General features: G+C 44.6%; 1 protein-coding gene across 6 annotated transcripts in view; it reads right to left on the bottom strand.

Annotated features, from left to right (window-relative positions):
• TTBK1 (tau tubulin kinase 1) overlaps positions 1–16,674 on the bottom strand; it is a 100,518-nt gene extending 83,844 nt beyond the window's left edge. For 2 of the 6 annotated variants that reach the window (XM_085219053.1, XM_085219047.1), the window contains exons 1-3: positions 16,045–16,145; positions 4,459–4,561; positions 168–326 (exon numbers count right to left, since the gene is read on the bottom strand). In XM_085219053.1, coding sequence (XP_085075179.1) covers positions 168–326; positions 4,459–4,461 — 162 coding nt within the window. In that variant the 5' untranslated portion in view covers positions 4,462–4,561; positions 16,045–16,145. Of the gene's footprint in view, positions 1–167; positions 327–4,458; positions 4,562–16,044; positions 16,231–16,543 lie in introns of those variants that run through there. The other 4 variants (XM_085219048.1, XM_085219051.1, XM_085219050.1 and 1 more) reach the window with 4 other exon arrangements.
• Positions 16,675–16,955: the final 281 nt, after the last annotated feature.

Genomic DNA, 16,955 nt, shown 5'->3' with positions numbered 1-16,955 from the left:
AGAGCAATATTGACTATCTTCTTTCAGTATCTCACTAAAACATTAAACCATACCATTCCACGGTTGCTTGTTGGAGCCCAGGACTAACCAAGCAAGTTTCTATACTACTACAGCAGGAGGTGGTCTTCTGGGGCCACCAAAGGAAGCACAAAGGCAGAGCTACTCACCACTTTCCAGCGATCTTTGACCACATAATTGGCCGGAAGGATGTCGACCTGCTCCCCTCCTCCACTCATGTTTGGTTCGTCCTTGATGACTGCTGCTAGGCACTGCATTTGCCAGCCAGAGAGTATTTTAGTAGCTCCCAATTTGAATGAGCCATTTATCTGAGGAAAAAAGGGGTGGAGGTAAGGAATGGTAGAATTAATACAGGTTATGGCAGAAGTACATGCTACATTTTCACAGGTTTTGCTTACAACTAATTCAGAACCAGACTCCTAGGTAAGAAGGCTAACTCACCTCACAGATACCTGAGCTCAATCCATGCATACCTTTGGCAGACGCAACCATGCTTCAGGTCAGCAGCACAAACTAAAAAGGTGACAGATACCAGCTATACCATGCAGGAGTCCAGTGCTCTTGTGCCCGACAGCCAAAAAGTCAAGAAGAATCTAATGCCAAATGCTGCAAGAGCTGTTACAGTTACCCGGCAAAAAGGTCTTGTTTTAAGAGAGCAGCTGCAACACGGGCAGTTTTTATGGTTTTCATTGGATGACATTCAACACAAATCAGAGGGGTTTGCCAGGAATTGCATTCAATAAGCCTAAAAGCATCTGAATAGGGTTGAAGGGCCTTTAGAGAGCCAGGATTAAAACACTGTGATGAACAGCCAAGCAAAGAAGATGGGGATGGTTAGAAAAGGCTTCAGCCATCTATAAATTAGTCCTCCTCACAGCATATGCACTGCTAAAAATTATCAAAGATACAGAAAAATATCTTATTGCTATAGTGTTTACATTCTACCTCATGCCTCTTTTCCCTGCTTTTACAGGATCTCCAGATAGCCTACACCAAAATTAATTTTGTTTCATTTTTTTATTACAATTCTTCTATAAAATTGATTTCCAGATACACATTAGCTCCTCTGCCCTAGAAGAAAATTAATTTGAAACAGGACAAATAGAAGATCTTCCTAATGCATTTTGCCTTTTCCTCTAAGATTCTTTGCTTGCTTTAGAAGTAGGCCAGGCTGCACGGATCTTTTATGAAGCTTTCTTTGCTGTTCTACCTTTCTTCCCTAAAGATACTCCATATTTCCCTTCCTAAAAATGAGAGCTACTGCAGCACTCTGACTGCCGAGTTAAATAAGTTCGACATCATAAATACCGAACGAGAATGAAAGACTACCACACTACTTCAGGCCAAAAGAAAAAAAAGAAAGTCCCCATTAAACTATGAGCTCAAGTACAGAAAATTCCCCAGCAATAAAAGGACCAAGAAGGAAGGACAGGAAGTGACCAGTGTGCACAAGGAAGAGGCAGACAGAAGTATGTCACAAAGTTCAAGACACAGAGGATGATCAAACATGAAAATATACGCAACACCTCAAAAGAAGATGCTGTTCTAGAAATAGAATATAATTGTGGAAGAACCAAGCAGCAGAATATAATGCAGTAAGAGGGCTTTTGTGAAGTGTTCATGCAATCCAACATCTGATACGAGTGCAATCAAAATGGTAAAAGAGAAATAGGAAGGAAACTGAATTATAAAGAAATTTCAGAAGAAAAGATGCTGTGAAACACTTTGAATTCCCATAGAGTCCTGTATCTGTATGGGGCAGCAGCTCTTTCAGCCTTCAGCTATTGAGGGCAGTAAGAAACTGGAAAAGTCTCCATTGAAAAAAATACACACTGTGTTTGGCAGCAGAACATTTTTTCTTCTTACTCCTAACGAGCAATTCTAATGCCATTCCCAAGCCAGAACAGTTGAAGTGATCCAACCCACGATCCCTGTGAGCTCTGCATGTGCTGGGAGGCAGGAGCACAATACCTCACTGCAGGCTGTACAGGACAGAGAATCTCCCCAAAATCCTTCCTGGGGCTGGCTGTTCTCTATTACTTAAATAAAAGACATTTAATTACAGGCTGTCCTAACCCTTAGTGTTACAAGAATACAAAAATGCATTAACATAGGTGTACAGAGATGCAGGTACATGAAAGTCTCTCAGCATCCCTTAATGAGGGCAAGCACAGCACAGTGCAGCTCTGGCACGTAGACAGTACAGAGTCAGCTGGAGCACCACAATGGGGGGGTTGGCAGTAGCAACGAAGATAGACAGAAAGGAATTTGGGAGTTTTACCCAGTTATACATTATTTTTCACTTGTTGGAAGCAATATACCTAAAAACATGGGGCATGATGTATGCACTGATGCCACATGCGCATGAGAAGCTTTTGGTCTAGTAAGCAGTGGTAGAAAGTAATGTGAAAGAATAATTTTAAAAAGAGAGATGGTATCCATTGCTAGGCAAGACAGAACTGCTTGCTGTAGTACTGAACATACCATTTTTCTTTATCAATGTTATACTAAGTGCACAAAAAAAAAATCCAACAGTATGTTTGTCATTCAAGGAATCCCAGAAAGCTTTAGTGGCTTTGAAATAGAATAAAATCCTCCTGAGGCACTACCATGAATAGCAGCCATTTGGTGATAAAGAATTACATAACAAAGTTTATTGATATGCTTTGGTACAGCCACAGTGGTGCAGCCAAACAAAAAGACAATTTAATTATAGCTTGAGACAAATTTCAAACTGTTTTAGATGGGAGAAGAAGCACAAAATGGCAATAACACAACAAAAATCTGATCCTGAGGCAGCATTAACACTGCAGGCATATTGACTGAGAGTTTATCAGAATAACATTGAAGCACTGCCTACAGCCATGAGAAAAATACAACACACGTTGATCAAGATCTCCAGAAGCATCCCAGAGAAAGGGCGGAAGTTATGTTTTCTATGCAAAGGTAAGTGCATATGTGTTATGCAGTACTTTAATTCCACCCAAAAAAACAATTAAATACAGTGTAAATATTGCTTGTCCAGTATCTAAGCCTGTTGCCAGCCCCCTGCTAGGCCTGAATTTGCTGTTGTAGCTACAGAAGTGAGGTTGTGAAAGATGGCCAGTGGGCTCTACCCAACATACAGCACAGAGCACCGCCTCTGTAAGTTAAATAAGTGGTGTCAAGGGGTCCTGGAGCAGAGATGGAAGGATAATAGCTCTCTTAAACTCCCGTATGGATGTTTCTGATTCCAGTGGTAACAAGGTATGTGAACTCTGAAACATCTTTGTCATGTTCAGATTTAAGATACAGAGATTGCAGAATGCAAAGGCACATAACTTGGAAGACAGTAACTGGGAAGATAAAAAACTTTCAGATTGTCTTCTTCCTATAGGAAATGTACTTCTTTCCAGGAAACAATTGTATCCATATCCCAAGAAGGGAAGGAAGAGTGCTGAGGAAGCCTAAAACACTGTGAAACTGGCTTCCTACAAATAGCATATGAAGCAGAATGAAAGCAGGTGTGAGAAAGAAACAGCGACAATAACAGAACTGTTTCTTGGCCAACTTCAGCATCCAGAAGTGTGAAATCAGCTCTTGCATACTGCTGTCTCTTCCAGCCCATACTGGAGAATCTGTAGTGTTCTATAAATTTAGTCTTGGTCCTTAAAAAAAAATAAAAAAAATAAAAAAAAATCCATTCTGACACACTGCTCTGCTGTATGTTTGTTCTGTTTGGCATCTAGACAGCTCCAGTGAATAGCACACGTGGTTAAATGGTCTCTTTAATTTTAAGGCAGCTTGCAAGAAAACTGATGTAACATAGCAGCAATTATTGAACTGACATGAACACATAGACCAACAGAAAACCGTGACTGTGGCAGGCAACAGTAGTAAAATTAGGAGGAAAGTCTGCATGAGAATTATTTCAGTGCAGTGCCCAATGTTGTAACCTATCAGTCAGGCAGAGCCTTACATCAAATCCATCTCCCTGGTTCACATCTGTGTTCTTCAAGAAATCAACTCACGTACACAAAAGGAACTTCACAGAAGCTGCGAGCTGAAGAACTCTTCACTGCAGATGCTTGCAGAGATTCATAAACTGACTTGACAAATTCATTAAAATAAATAACAATTAGAAATCCATTAAAGAGATGCATACAAACATTTCACCTTTAGTTTAAGAAGCCGTCAGTTCACAGACTGCTGAAGGCAGTATAAGCGTTCTGGTAAGACAGTCTATATGCTTTCCCTGCTCTTATTCTCAACCCCTGATATCCTCTTGGCTATCTTCCTTGAAGAAAGCTCTACTAATTGTATGACATCTTTCCTATATTAGTTCATTTCAGTCTTGGTATGCTTTGTTAGTAGCATTCAAAATACAGCCAAGTTGAAAAGTCATCAGAGTCGGAGTGGTTATTAAACAGCAGAACAAAGCTCTGGAGGTCTGTCTCTCACCATCTTACTAAAGGTCCTGGGACAGTCTTAAGAGTCTTTATCTCACTGTTGAGGAATCGCAACATGTCACTCTATTTCAGGACACATCCTCACCACTGGAAGCCTACAAATTAAAACAATCAGAACAAGTGTAGATTATTTAGACTGCTGTAGCCCAGAACCCTCATCACTTGATCAAAGCATCGTCACCCATCCTGAACAAGGGATCCACCTTAACTGCAGATCCCAACGGCATTTTAAGAAGTTGATGTGAACTAAGGTTTTTTAGGCGAGATAAGGCCAGACATCTGAAAAACAAAGGCAGCAACCCCAGTAAAGTGCAACCTGGAAGTCAGTTCAATCTCTCTTTCCAATATGTGAATGAGAGGAAGAAAAAAAAAAAATGTTTTAAGTAGAACTTAAGCATAACTTAACTGTTCCCACCATGAATACTGGTTTAAAAGATCCCACTAAGACAAAGGTTTACCAGCATTAGGTCAAAATGAAACCAATGCAGCAGAGAATGAGAATATAAAAGAAGGATTACGAGTGCTTAGAAGTAAGAAAACAGCAGCAAAGTTTCCAAGTGCAACTGAGCAGCAGAAGTTGGGCTCAGTCAACAGCAGGATTAAGAGCAGGCACTCATCCTCTCACTGTTCTACAAACTTCATCTGTTTCCAGCACACAATACCAATTATAAAAATGAAACACCGTGTATTAAAACAACAAAAATAAGTATCCTTAAATCTTTGTATAACTAAGCTGCACTATGTACCAGCATTCTATTATTAGAATAGAAATGCATGTGACAATATAAGAGAATTGATTAGAAGAAAATACATTGCACTGCACTAACAGTGCTTCAGCCCTGGAACACACCATACCTCCTGCTGAATTTGAAACAGCAATTTGAAACAAGTCATATGTTAGGGTAAGTCTGACAGCAGGAGCTCAAAGGGTTCTGAATTGTTCCTTGCAGACACATCTTCCTGCCTCTGCTGTACTGAATCCTGCTCAGAGAGCAGGCTCAACTCCTAGCAGTTGTGGCTTATTGTCTCCTCTGTGACATGCTCCTCTCATAGGCATGCAAGGACATCAGCCTTAGAAATTCTGGATTTGCTACTCATAGCATGTCATTTCTGTAAAAATAAATAAATAAAGATCTAAAGGCAAGGTTGCGAGGTGTTGGGACTATTTTTCACCTTTGAAAAGCTTCTGTTTTATGACCATAAAGGAGTGATGTAAATTTGACTGAAAAACAATCTGAAATGCTGCAATCAAAAGAGGCAGCTCCAGACTCACTGCTAACCCCGGGCTGCACTAAATAGAGTGTAATAAATGTGACAGCAGACATCCCCTGACAGCTCTTACTGCTTACCTGCTTACACAGCCAAGTGAAGGTACTGCGGTCTGCACAGTCACTTACAAGTATCAGCATATGACCTAAGGAAAGCAAAGCCCCAAACAATGGCAGCCACTGATATTCACTGGTGCTTCCTGAATGTTTGTGGAGCCCAAACAGTGGATGGCACACAGTGAGGTGGTGGGTGGTACATTTCAGCAGTGGCAACAGAAACAGTTGGTCACCCCCACTGGTGCAGATTGTTATGAATATGGCATGCAGGCTCTTGTTCATTGCTGGTCCAAATGCATAACTAATGGTGGTGGCTGTGAAGAAAAAGAAGTGTTTTATAGCTAAGAATTCGCTCCATTAAACAGTGTTTCTGTATGGGTTGTATTTTCCATGGAAATAATTAGGAGGCATTACTTTCAGAGCAGTGGCCCAAGACAATTCCTTTTCACTCAATGTGTCCCAAGCAAGCCAAAAGGTTGGACATTAAGGCATTAATGCATTCTTTCAGAGACTGAATTAGCATACATTACAAAGCAGTCAGATACAGCAGTTACTTCTGTGCCAAAACCAGCTATCTAAAGGAGAATTAGTCTGTTACTTTCTTCCAATCTCCTTGAACCAAATTGCTCCAATTTTTGAACCAAGCAGAAAATTAAATAAATGGAAACCAAGAAGTCCCTCCTGCAACACAATCAACTTAGCCTCTTTTAATATAACAAATATCACAGTCTGCTTAAAATGAGCACTAACTGGAGTTTAAGCTTATCTACTACCTGCAGAGCCAGTATTGATTGCTATTTGCAAAGCTTGAGTAGTACGCTGGTAGCCAGAACAAATATATCTGAACAAAAGCAAGAGCTACCAGAAGTTATACATCTTGGAGGCTGGAATCCCTTTAAGGTCCCTTCCAATCAGAGCCAGTCTATGATTCTGTGGTTCTAGGGTCAACCTCAGCCTGCACCCAACACCTTTAAACATCACGCAGAGATTGGAACAGGCTGCGGAGGCTGGTGGTCACTGTCCCTGGAAGTGTTCAAGAACAGTGAGACGTGGCACTGAGGGACACGGTTAGAGGGCACAGTGGGGGTGGGTCAGCAGTTGGACATGATGCTCTTGGAGGTCTTTTCTTCACGACTGCATATGTTCTCAGCAGCTGCACCTGGATTAGTTTGTTTAATCAACCATTTTGAACAGTAGAGCATCTCTCTAAGGCAATTCCTCTGCTTCCTTCCTGCAGAGGGCTTTTGTGGGGAGCTTATTACTCACCATCCTCCATGAGACCACTCCAAGCCTCTCTTCAGAGCTCTGCCCGGCAGTCTCTGCCTGGAGCCTTGTCTCAGAGAGCATTTCACCTTGAGCAGCTGGCTCAGCTGTACAGCAAACTGGGAACAAGCTGTTTAATGGTCCCAAATATAACCTAATGCAGAGTGACCAAAAGGCCTACAGCTTGAGACCAATCATTTTAAACTTGCATTCCAGCAAAAATAATACTCAGCTTCAAATCATACCTTAGATGAAGTCGCTGCAAATATCAAGAACTCCTCAAAAAGCTATTCATAGAATGGACTACGTTGAAAAGGACCACAATGATCACCTAGTTTCAACCCCGCTGCTATGAGCAGGGTTGCCAACCAGCAGACCAGACTGCCCCGAGCCACATCCAGCCTGGCCTTAAATGCTTCCAGGGATGGGGCAAGCGGATTCAGAGGTTAAGAGCATACAATAAGTGCCTAAGCAGAGAACACTGTACTTCATATATGGACTCAACTTCTGGAAGACAGAGAAGGATGAAGAAGGGACTGCACCCAGCATTTTCCTAGCTGGGATCACCTCAGTTTGTACAAAAAGAATATATCCTAAAGAAGTCAGACTGAGGGATTCCATTGAAGTTACATGTAACCTTTGGATAAAATACCACAAACTTTACAAGAACTGTCAAAACTGTATATAAACTAAAACTAGTGAAGTTCAGGGTCATTTTGAGCACTTGCTGCAGACTGTGAGTGTCCACATCTAACATCTGGATTCTGATGCGCTGGAAAACAAGCCTCCAGCCCAAGGATCACTGCTCATGGCACTGTACACAACAGGAGCCTCTCCTCGGATGCCCTCCTCCAGCTCTGCATATTGTGTTTATAATTCTGCAAGAAATGTGTCGAGATGGCACTTAGGGATGTGGCTTAGTCAGCATGGTGGTGATGGTCTGATGGCTGGACTAGATGATCGTATAAATGTCTTTTCTAACCCAAATGCTTCTATCTTTCTTTAAAGAAAACAAACACATATTTGCAGACACGACACTAAGACTTTGTGCTGCCAAGAGCCTTCTGAAGTCTAACAAAAATTAGAGTGAGGCAAGTGCCACTTGCTGCACTGTTACATCATACCAGACTAAATGAGCCTAAGTGGGACATTTTTTCCTGTTTTTCAAGCTCACTGCTGATCACAGCAGAGATCGTTTGTAATTATACAAAGAGATTTCCTGACACTGATGGAAACATTTTTATCATGCCAGCTGTTAGTTATTTCAACCATCTCTCTGCAGCCCTCCTGCAACCATTTCTACCATGTTTCAGACCAAAAAAAAAATTTCTCCCTTAGTTGGAGCACACTCAATGGAGCATGTTTAACCTTCCTCTACCTCCTGTTTTAAGCAAATCTACAGTAACATTCTCTGAACTGCAGCCTTACAGTTTTTTTAGTTTGCAGACAGCTGGTGAATTGCCCAAAGGTGATGTCCTCATGGCTGACCCACTTTTTCTCCTACCCCTGGGAAATCCCAGTACATTCTCAGCCATATTCAGCAGTTCTCCTAGCGTTTTTTTTTCCCCCTCAAAGACAAAAGTGCCCAGGGGTGTAAAACTCATTTTTACATTGGAAGCTCAGATTTCATTGTTATCTGAACAATCTACAATTCCAGAGGAATTTGTTTCCCATGTAGCTGATCTAAAGACAATATTAATGAAGGAAACAATACCATCAATGCCAGTAGCAGTTGTGGCCCACACTAATTTCCCTCTGTATCTGAACATCCTAGAAAAGTTGATGAAAATTCTTGTAGATGCAAGTATGATCTGTTTAACTCTTGCATTGCTGCGAGATCCAGTTTCCAAGGAGGAATTGTTTTACCAAGTTCATGGAAGAGTTCTTATTACAAGTTTGTCCTGGTTGCCTTTGGGTAAGACGTTTCCACATGTGCCAACAATGCCATCTACTCCACAACTGTCACCACGCTCTTCCATTCTCCCAGCCCATGCAAATTATCATTTCTCATCCATAAACCATGAGAATAAGTTTCCTTATCTGTCAAGTTTAACAGCTCTACGACTTGGGTATGTGTCTTCTCATTCTGCTACAGATCTCTCAAAACATTACACCACATCACCGTGCCTGCCAGAAGAATTTCTTGAATGTCATTCTTGAAAAAAAAAAAAAGAAAAACAACACTTCAAAATCTGTTCCTCGGGGCAGATTTGTTGCAATAATCCATACTTATACTTTGATCCTCAATTTGCCAATGCTTTGCCAGCTAACCGGATCCTGAGAATTTCTTATTACAGAACACATAGGGTTGTAAGTCTTATTTTAATGTAAAAATAATTGAAGTCCCGTTCATAATTGTATTAAAGAAATGGCATGAGAAATTTATACCTGAGCTGGCAAAAGCTCACAACAATTTTTCAAACAGATCTCAATCTGAAATGTGTAATTATGCATTCTGTGTTCAATGTGCCAGAATAAGCTGGCTACCAGAGAAACACTTCTAATAATACTTCACAGCCACAATTACTGCTTCCAGTCCAGCAAAGAAAAAATAAACAACAATTTTACCACAACCAGAAAAACAGACAGCAAGGTTAAATAAAATCCACTTGGGAAAAAAAAAAAAAAAAGAAAAGAAAAGAAAAGCAACCATACTAAAAAGACCTACCTTTGAGTTGCTGTCACATTTGGAATAGGTTGCAGACCTAAGTAACCAGCTAGTCTGAAGGCCCAGAACCCAAACGCATTCTGCCATTTCCATCACACCATCGTGAGAGTGAGAAAAAATATTCAGAAGAAAGGGAAAAGGCTAAAACATTTGACTACCTTTTCCTCTTGTTTTTTCTCATTTTTCCTTTTTGTTTTCCCTCCTGCTTAATGTGCAAAGTCTCATCAGCCTCACTTTTGCTTGATGAGTAACCACTCCTCATTCTTTCTAGACACAGAGGTGAAAGTGTCAAGAAAAGCAGAAGGAAAGTGCATTTCACATAAAATACTTCATAGATAATCAAGCTCAGGTTCAGACATTTAGGAATAATGCATATTTCTGTGCCTGCAGAGCACAACAGAAAAAAAGTTGTAGGCTTTGCCTACAACTGGAAGAGAGACATGAGAGTCACCAATAGGTCAGCATCCACACCTCCTGGTCACTAAAATCCTGGAGCTAAAATAAGGCTGCAGGATGCCACCCTGATCACTCGAAGTCTAAACTCCATTAAAATACGTGCATCTTATCCAAAAGGCAACTGAAAGGCAAATTAATTTAGTACAGAAGCATGTTACTACAAAGAAAATTTGCAAAACTGAATGGCTTTCCCTGCCTGGTCATCTTCTGCTAGAAGCTGAGGTTTTATGACTGAAAATTATTGTTTTTCATGGGAGTTCTTTTTCTTAAGGAAAGTACCAGCACCTGGAACATGGGAGATGGCAGATTTCAGATCTCTTGCTCTTTTCAAACCAAGGCTGGACAGATACCTTTCAAAAAGCATGCTTTAGCTACTGCACATTTTACTAAAGACAAAACATGTCTTTGGATGCTTAGGCACTATTGAAGAAAGTCGAGAATCAATGGAAGCTCTGTGTTGGTTATACTGCATTACCTACAGTCCCTCCTCCATAATCTACAAACACGCTGATCCTGGATCCACAACTTCAGGTTCCTGCTTTGCTACCTTCAATGAAGAAAAGCAGCACCTTCACCCCCGTCAGCTTTGAACTTCTGCCCACCATGGGCCAGTTCAATGACTTGTATCAGCAGGAAAAACTATTATTCATCCTAATAAATGAAGGCAAGTAGTTTAGAGCTACTTGAAGTGGTTGAATGTAGGCTTAGCCAAACGCAAACTCCAGCACAATGAAGGAAAGGTATCTCAGATCCATTTCAGCTTCAGCCAAGCTGCTCTCCATGACTGCCTTGAAAGCAAAAGTTCTCAGCCTTCCATGAAAGCACAGGGCTCAGCCACCTCTGCTTAGAAGTAGCCAAGCAAATCTGCCTGAAGCCAGTGTTTTTTTTTCCCAAGGAAAGCAAGATTTAAAGAAATCACTTAGTTTTAATAACTTTGTTGCATCATCCCTAAGTTAACACATTTTAGAGTCCAAACCATCTAGATTCTGTTTAAATAATTTGAGATGTAATTAAAACACAAAGCTCTGAACCTCATAACGTAACACCACTGCAAAGGCAACTTCTGTTCTCTGACTGAGGTATGTCACGGCACGATGAACAACTTTCTCTTCTGCATAAAATGAAAGAAAAGCACACAGTTTAACGGAGCATCCAATCAAAAAGAGCACTGTGCTAATGCCCGTATGAAGGGAGAACAATACAGTTCTCCCATGTTTGAGCGAGAATACATAAAAAGAATGTCTTAAGTTTAGGTTTGTGGAGAGGAAAGAAGGAATTTCAGATACATTCATACTTTCAGACTACATTCCAGCTATCAGTGGTGCCAAGGAGAGAAAAACATCTTGTGGCAATAGGCCTTTATGCTGACTAGCAACGACCTAACTGGTGAAACCTGCTCACTGATAGGATGCCATCAGGATCACCTATTCAGAAGAGAGGAAAAGAAAGGCTGCAGAGACAGCTCTGTGCACACAGCTGAGCTAGTGAGGTGAAAGGACAGCATGGTAACCTACCAGTCACCAAGCGCAAGAGCAGCAAATGACTGAGAGCTGAGGGAGCCCTCCAGGAAAATGGCACTGCCCACTGGCTGCAGCCTCCAGCTCCTCCCTGGGTGTTCAGCCGTGGGCACAATCACAGGGTGACACTGGGTGCTCTAATCCACTGCAGCCATCCTGCACCGTACCAGTAAGAAGCTGGCAAGCATGGTCTCGTCCAGTGTATGAAGGCCAAGAACAGCAACCTGGGGGAACTATCCAATTGTGTAACAGTAAAGGAAAAAAACTGGGAAGAAGACAAAAACAAAGAGCACTTTCAGTGGTATGTGATATTTAAGTGGGATCTTTTGGAGTGAAACAGATGAAATAGGTTCAGAAATAAGCTGGAGAATTACAGTGTATGAATTCAAGGAAGAACTTCTAGGAAGCTGCTAAAAGGATGGCATTCTCCAACACCCCAGCATTCAAGGTGCATAGAAAGAAGGCTGGATCATGTGTCGTCTTGGCCTTTCCTTAAGTATAATCTCTTGATCGCTGTTAGAAAAAGGATTGGAGCAATACGGGACATTGGCCTGACCAGTCAGGTTTATAATCCTACAATCAAAACCTTTTCACTAGAGATCAGCTTCCCCTTATCTGCTTTGCAGTCTCTTTATATGAGCCGTATGAAATCAAAGCTTTCTGCACACAGCCTCTGGGCTGATGGTGAGCCTTGTAGCATATCCTACCACACGAATAGCAAAGAATTCACTTCCATCTGTCACAGCTGACACTAAAGTTCTTTCTGTAGGCTAAGCTGCCCCATTTCTCTGGAGAAAAGGAGACTTGTGCCCACAAAAACTAATTCTGCTTTCCGTAGTACATGGCTGGAGTCAGCCCATGATCTGCAGTCTGCTTCTTTCAGATTGTTCACCAAATTAAAGATGACATGCCTTGACACCAAAACGAAAGGCTTTCCAAGCACATCTCATCTGATTACATCTTCAGTCCATCACACTGTCAACATCTTCGTACTCAAAACTACAAAAAGGACCCTTTCCCATGTAAACAGTTCCTGAGTAATGAAGACTTCATGAAAAACAGTGTGGAACCAAGAAAAAAACAAAAGGAATTATGGGTCTGATGAAAAAGCTACTCTGGTAAGTTAACCTCCCCCCCCCATCAAGCTCAACATATTGATGTATCTGCTCTTCTCCAAAAATGGAGAAGTTCACATGAAATAGCTTTTAAGACACATCAAGTTCCAAATGGTATTGCTGTTGCTACATTATTTCCCATATTTTTTAGGTCTCATCTGTATCATATGCTGTTTGTGGCCACCATTATGGAAAAGGCCCAGAACTGTTCCTGCGGGATGCGAAGGGGTATCGCCAACTCTCAGTTTGTATCTGGTGATGCTCATACAGCTGAGGTAGCCTCAACAAAATTCAGACACACAACTGCATAAACTACATCATCTTGCTCACCTCTTCTTCCTAATACCTAAATGGACGTCCAACAGATTCCCCAAATCTTCTTCCACCTTAGGGAGGGGAGGTCTCATAGCTGGCCTTTCTATTTGCTTTGGGAGACAAAAATCTTAACATTCATTCCAACTGAACAGTGTCTCAAAATGATATTTCAGGGGATTTCTGCATGTCTATGGGGAATACAAACTTCCTGGGTTTTTTTTTTTGTTGTCAGTGGGGTGTTTGTTTTGTTTTTTGTTTTTTTTGTGTGTGTGAAGAAGGAAGGGAGGGAAGTACTACTTGTACCCATTCTTTGTCTTCTTCAGCAAAAAAGCAGAACTTGAACATTGACATGTGCTTCCACAATCACACCAGCAAATCTCAGGTATGCCTTTCAATGTCCAAAGAAGGAGATCTCAACAAGTAGCTGAAAATGAAGGAACAGTTTACAAAGCCCCTAGGGACTCTGTAAAGACATAATGCTCTACAAGATCCTATTTTCTGTCTTCTGCTCTGTTCATTGTTTTCAAAGTGAGCCAATGTTATTGGAAGGTCATCAGGGAGCTCTGGCAAGTGATTTTAATCCAGGACTTTCCCAGGAATGGGAGAAATTCCTGCAGAGTTCATCCAGAAACTGTACACTAAATAAGATCAACACAGAAAACCAACAAGTCACAACTGAAGAAGTGAACACAGAGCAAGATTCACCAGAGAGCACTGGACTAACAGGCTATAAAGTGATGTGGCAATCTCTCTGTAACAGAAGGCAAAGAACAGCACAAAAGGTATCACAGCACTTAGAGAGGAAAGAGGGAATCAGCTCTCTCAAGATCTGTCTGATCACTCTTGCTCAGAAAAACATCAAGTACCAAGCTTCTATTAAAGAATGGCTTCATTTTGCTTGTTACAGTGTAGAGCTACTCTTGGCTTCATCCCTTCAGCACCTAACATTGGGGTTGGGATGAAGAGGAAGGGGAAGGAAATCAATACATGGGCAAGGGTGGGGACCACTTCATTAGCATGAACCTAGGAGATGTCAAAGTAGAATAATAGAATCATTAAGGCTGGAAAAGATTTCTAAGATCATCCAGTCCAACTGTCAACCCATCCCCCCGTGCCCGCTAACCATGTCCGTCAGTGCCACATCTCCACTGTTCTTGAACACCTCCACGGTCGGTGACTCCACCACATTCCTAGGCAGCCTGTTCCAATAACTCACCACTCTTGCTGAGAACTTTTTTTCTTCCTAATATCCAACCTGAACACCTCATGGTGTAACTTGAGGCCATTCCCTCTCATCCTATCACAGGTATATGAGGGAAGAGGTCGACCCCCACCTCACCACAACCTCCCTTCAGGCAGTTGTAGAGAGCAGTAATGTCTCCCCTGAACCTCCTCTTTCCTGGACTGAACAATCTCAGTTCCCTCAGATGCTCTTTATAAGACTTGTGCTCCAGATCCCTCATCAGCTTCATTGCCTGTCTTTAGATTTTCTACACCAGAGGCACTCCTTTCTGCAAGGCCAAGAACACTGATGGGGATCTGACCTGACTCTCACTATTTCAAGAAGATAAAAAATAAAAAAAAAGAAGTGGGTATCCTTGAGACCAATTCTTACAAAAACTGATCTACAAGGAAATGGTAACTCCAGTGTTTTCCTTCACCAGAGATGAAGCCCTCTCTTGAAGGAATATTATAATAAAGCCTGCAAAAGCACAAAGAACACAGAAGTTGCAGAAATGGACACATATACCCAATGAGAATCTCAAAAGTTTCTAATCTCAAGTGCAACAGCATGAAAATGTTTGCTACAACTTGGATGATCACATGCACGTGAAGAAAAAAATCCATGGGTAACAGGGGTTGGAACTCAATCTTTAAGGTCCCTTCCAACCTAGCTCATTTTACAATTCTACGAATTCCTAACCTGCACTCACTGTGCTGAGAAACAGTCTCAAGAGAAGTTAGTGGAGTGAAACGTGGTCATACTACTGAGTCAGTACTCAGTACTTTAGTCATGGCACCTATGAGGGCACAGTACCCATTAGCTGGAGCACTGAGGCACACACAACAGGGGGTTAAACTCACACGATGAAAAAAACAGTATGCTGAGAAACCTCTCTTGTGATTCACGGAGAAGTTTGTGGCTAAAGGTAGCATTTCCATCGACAGTACCAGAAGCATAAAGGAATTGACAAGCTGCGATAAAACTAGGAGACCCTTCTTTCCACCAGTCAAACGACCTCTTCTTCGCAAGCCAACAGAAATTCGGGAACGCAGAAGAAATCGTGGCACAGGGTAGGTTGTGGCTGCTGGGGAGCAGCACTGGGCTGCTCCCGCCAACACCCCAAGAGCAGCAGCAGTCCCGCCGGGGGCCACGGCTCACAGAGCCCTGCCGGGCGCCCGATGAGCTCAAGGTCACGGTGCTGCCACGCTGCTGCCGGCGGGTCAGAGCCGGGCGGCAGGGCGGCTCTCAGCGCGCAGGGGATGGGGAAGGGCCGCCTGGCAGGCGGGCACCGGCACCAACTTGGGAACCGCAAGCAGTAAGGGCACAGAGACTCCGTGCCGAAAGGCTGCAGAAGACCCGAGCGCTGAAATCTCTCTGAGAAACTCTCAGCGCCCACCCGAGCTCCAAAGACTTCAAACACAATGCGAACTCTCCCCGACGAAAAACCCCGGCGCAACGGTGCTGCTCGTGCGGCGTTCCGCCAGCCGCGAAGGCGGGCACCGCGCGGCCGCCCATCACCGAGGCGCAGCACCGTGGTTTCGAGCCGCGCTTCCCGCAGCCGGCTCAGGGCCCGGCTCCCCTCCGCCCCCCGCACGGCTCCGCACGACGCCCGTGGCCCCGCCGGGCGCCGCAGCCGCCTCCCGCCCTGCCCCTCCCCGACGGCCCCTCCCGCGCCTCGCCCTAAGCGCAGGCACCTGCTCGCCCGAGACGGGCTCTGCCGCCGGGCTCCGGACCCGCGGAGCCTCTTCCGCCGCCACCCCGCGCCCCGGCCCGGCCCCTCACCTGGGGCCGCCCCGCCTCCCCCGCTGAGGAGATGGCCGCGTCCGCCTCTGCACTGCAGCTGTCGGCACGCTGCACCCTCCCTCCCCCGCCCCTCTCGGCAGATGGTTCGCCCCACCCCATCCCGCCTTCTCATTGGCTGCGCTTCGCCGTCATTCCTCGTCGGGCCCGCCCACCGCCCGGAGCACGCCGGGAAGCCGAGTTTTCCGCTTGGGCCCGCTCCCCGTCGGCAGGCGGCACCGGGAGGAGGGACGGACTACAGTTCCCACAACGCCCCGCGCGCAGCCCCGGAGCGGCCCGGCCCGGTGCGACCCGTACCCCGCATCTCCCTCAGCGCCGGAGGGGCGCCCCCTCCCCGCACGACGGCCGTGAAGGCCGCCGAGGCCCGGCCCGGCCCGGCCCGGCTCGGCTCACCTGGCCCCACCGCCTCTTTCTGCGGCCGGCGCGGCCGGCGCATGCCTCGCGTCCTCAGAGCGGCTCTCCGGGCTCGGTGCCGCCGGCGCCGGGCGCTGCGGCTGCGGGGCGGGGGCGGGCCGGCCCAGGGCGCATCCTCCCCCTCGGAGCCGCGGCGGGCGGCGGGATTCGCCCACAATGCACCGCGCGCCGCACCGCCAGCATCAGCCCTGACATCACCCGCGGCCGCCCCCGCCCCGCCTGGCCCGCCCCGCACCCGCCCCGCGCCGCCGGCAGCGGCGGGCCGGCACCCGGCATCCCGCGGGCCCTGCACCGGAGCAGCCCCGAGCCGAGCCCCCGCACCGCGGCCCATTTCGTCTTGTCCGATTGCAGCAGACCCTACTAAAAAATCTGTCACCTTCCTTCTTACAGC

Source organism: Meleagris gallopavo, chromosome 2 (genome assembly GCF_905368555.1).
Source record: "Meleagris gallopavo chromosome 2, MGAL_WU_HG_1.1, whole genome shotgun sequence".
Taxonomy (NCBI): Eukaryota; Metazoa; Chordata; class Aves; order Galliformes; family Phasianidae; genus Meleagris; species Meleagris gallopavo.
This window is presented reverse-complemented; position numbering and strand designations above follow the sequence as displayed.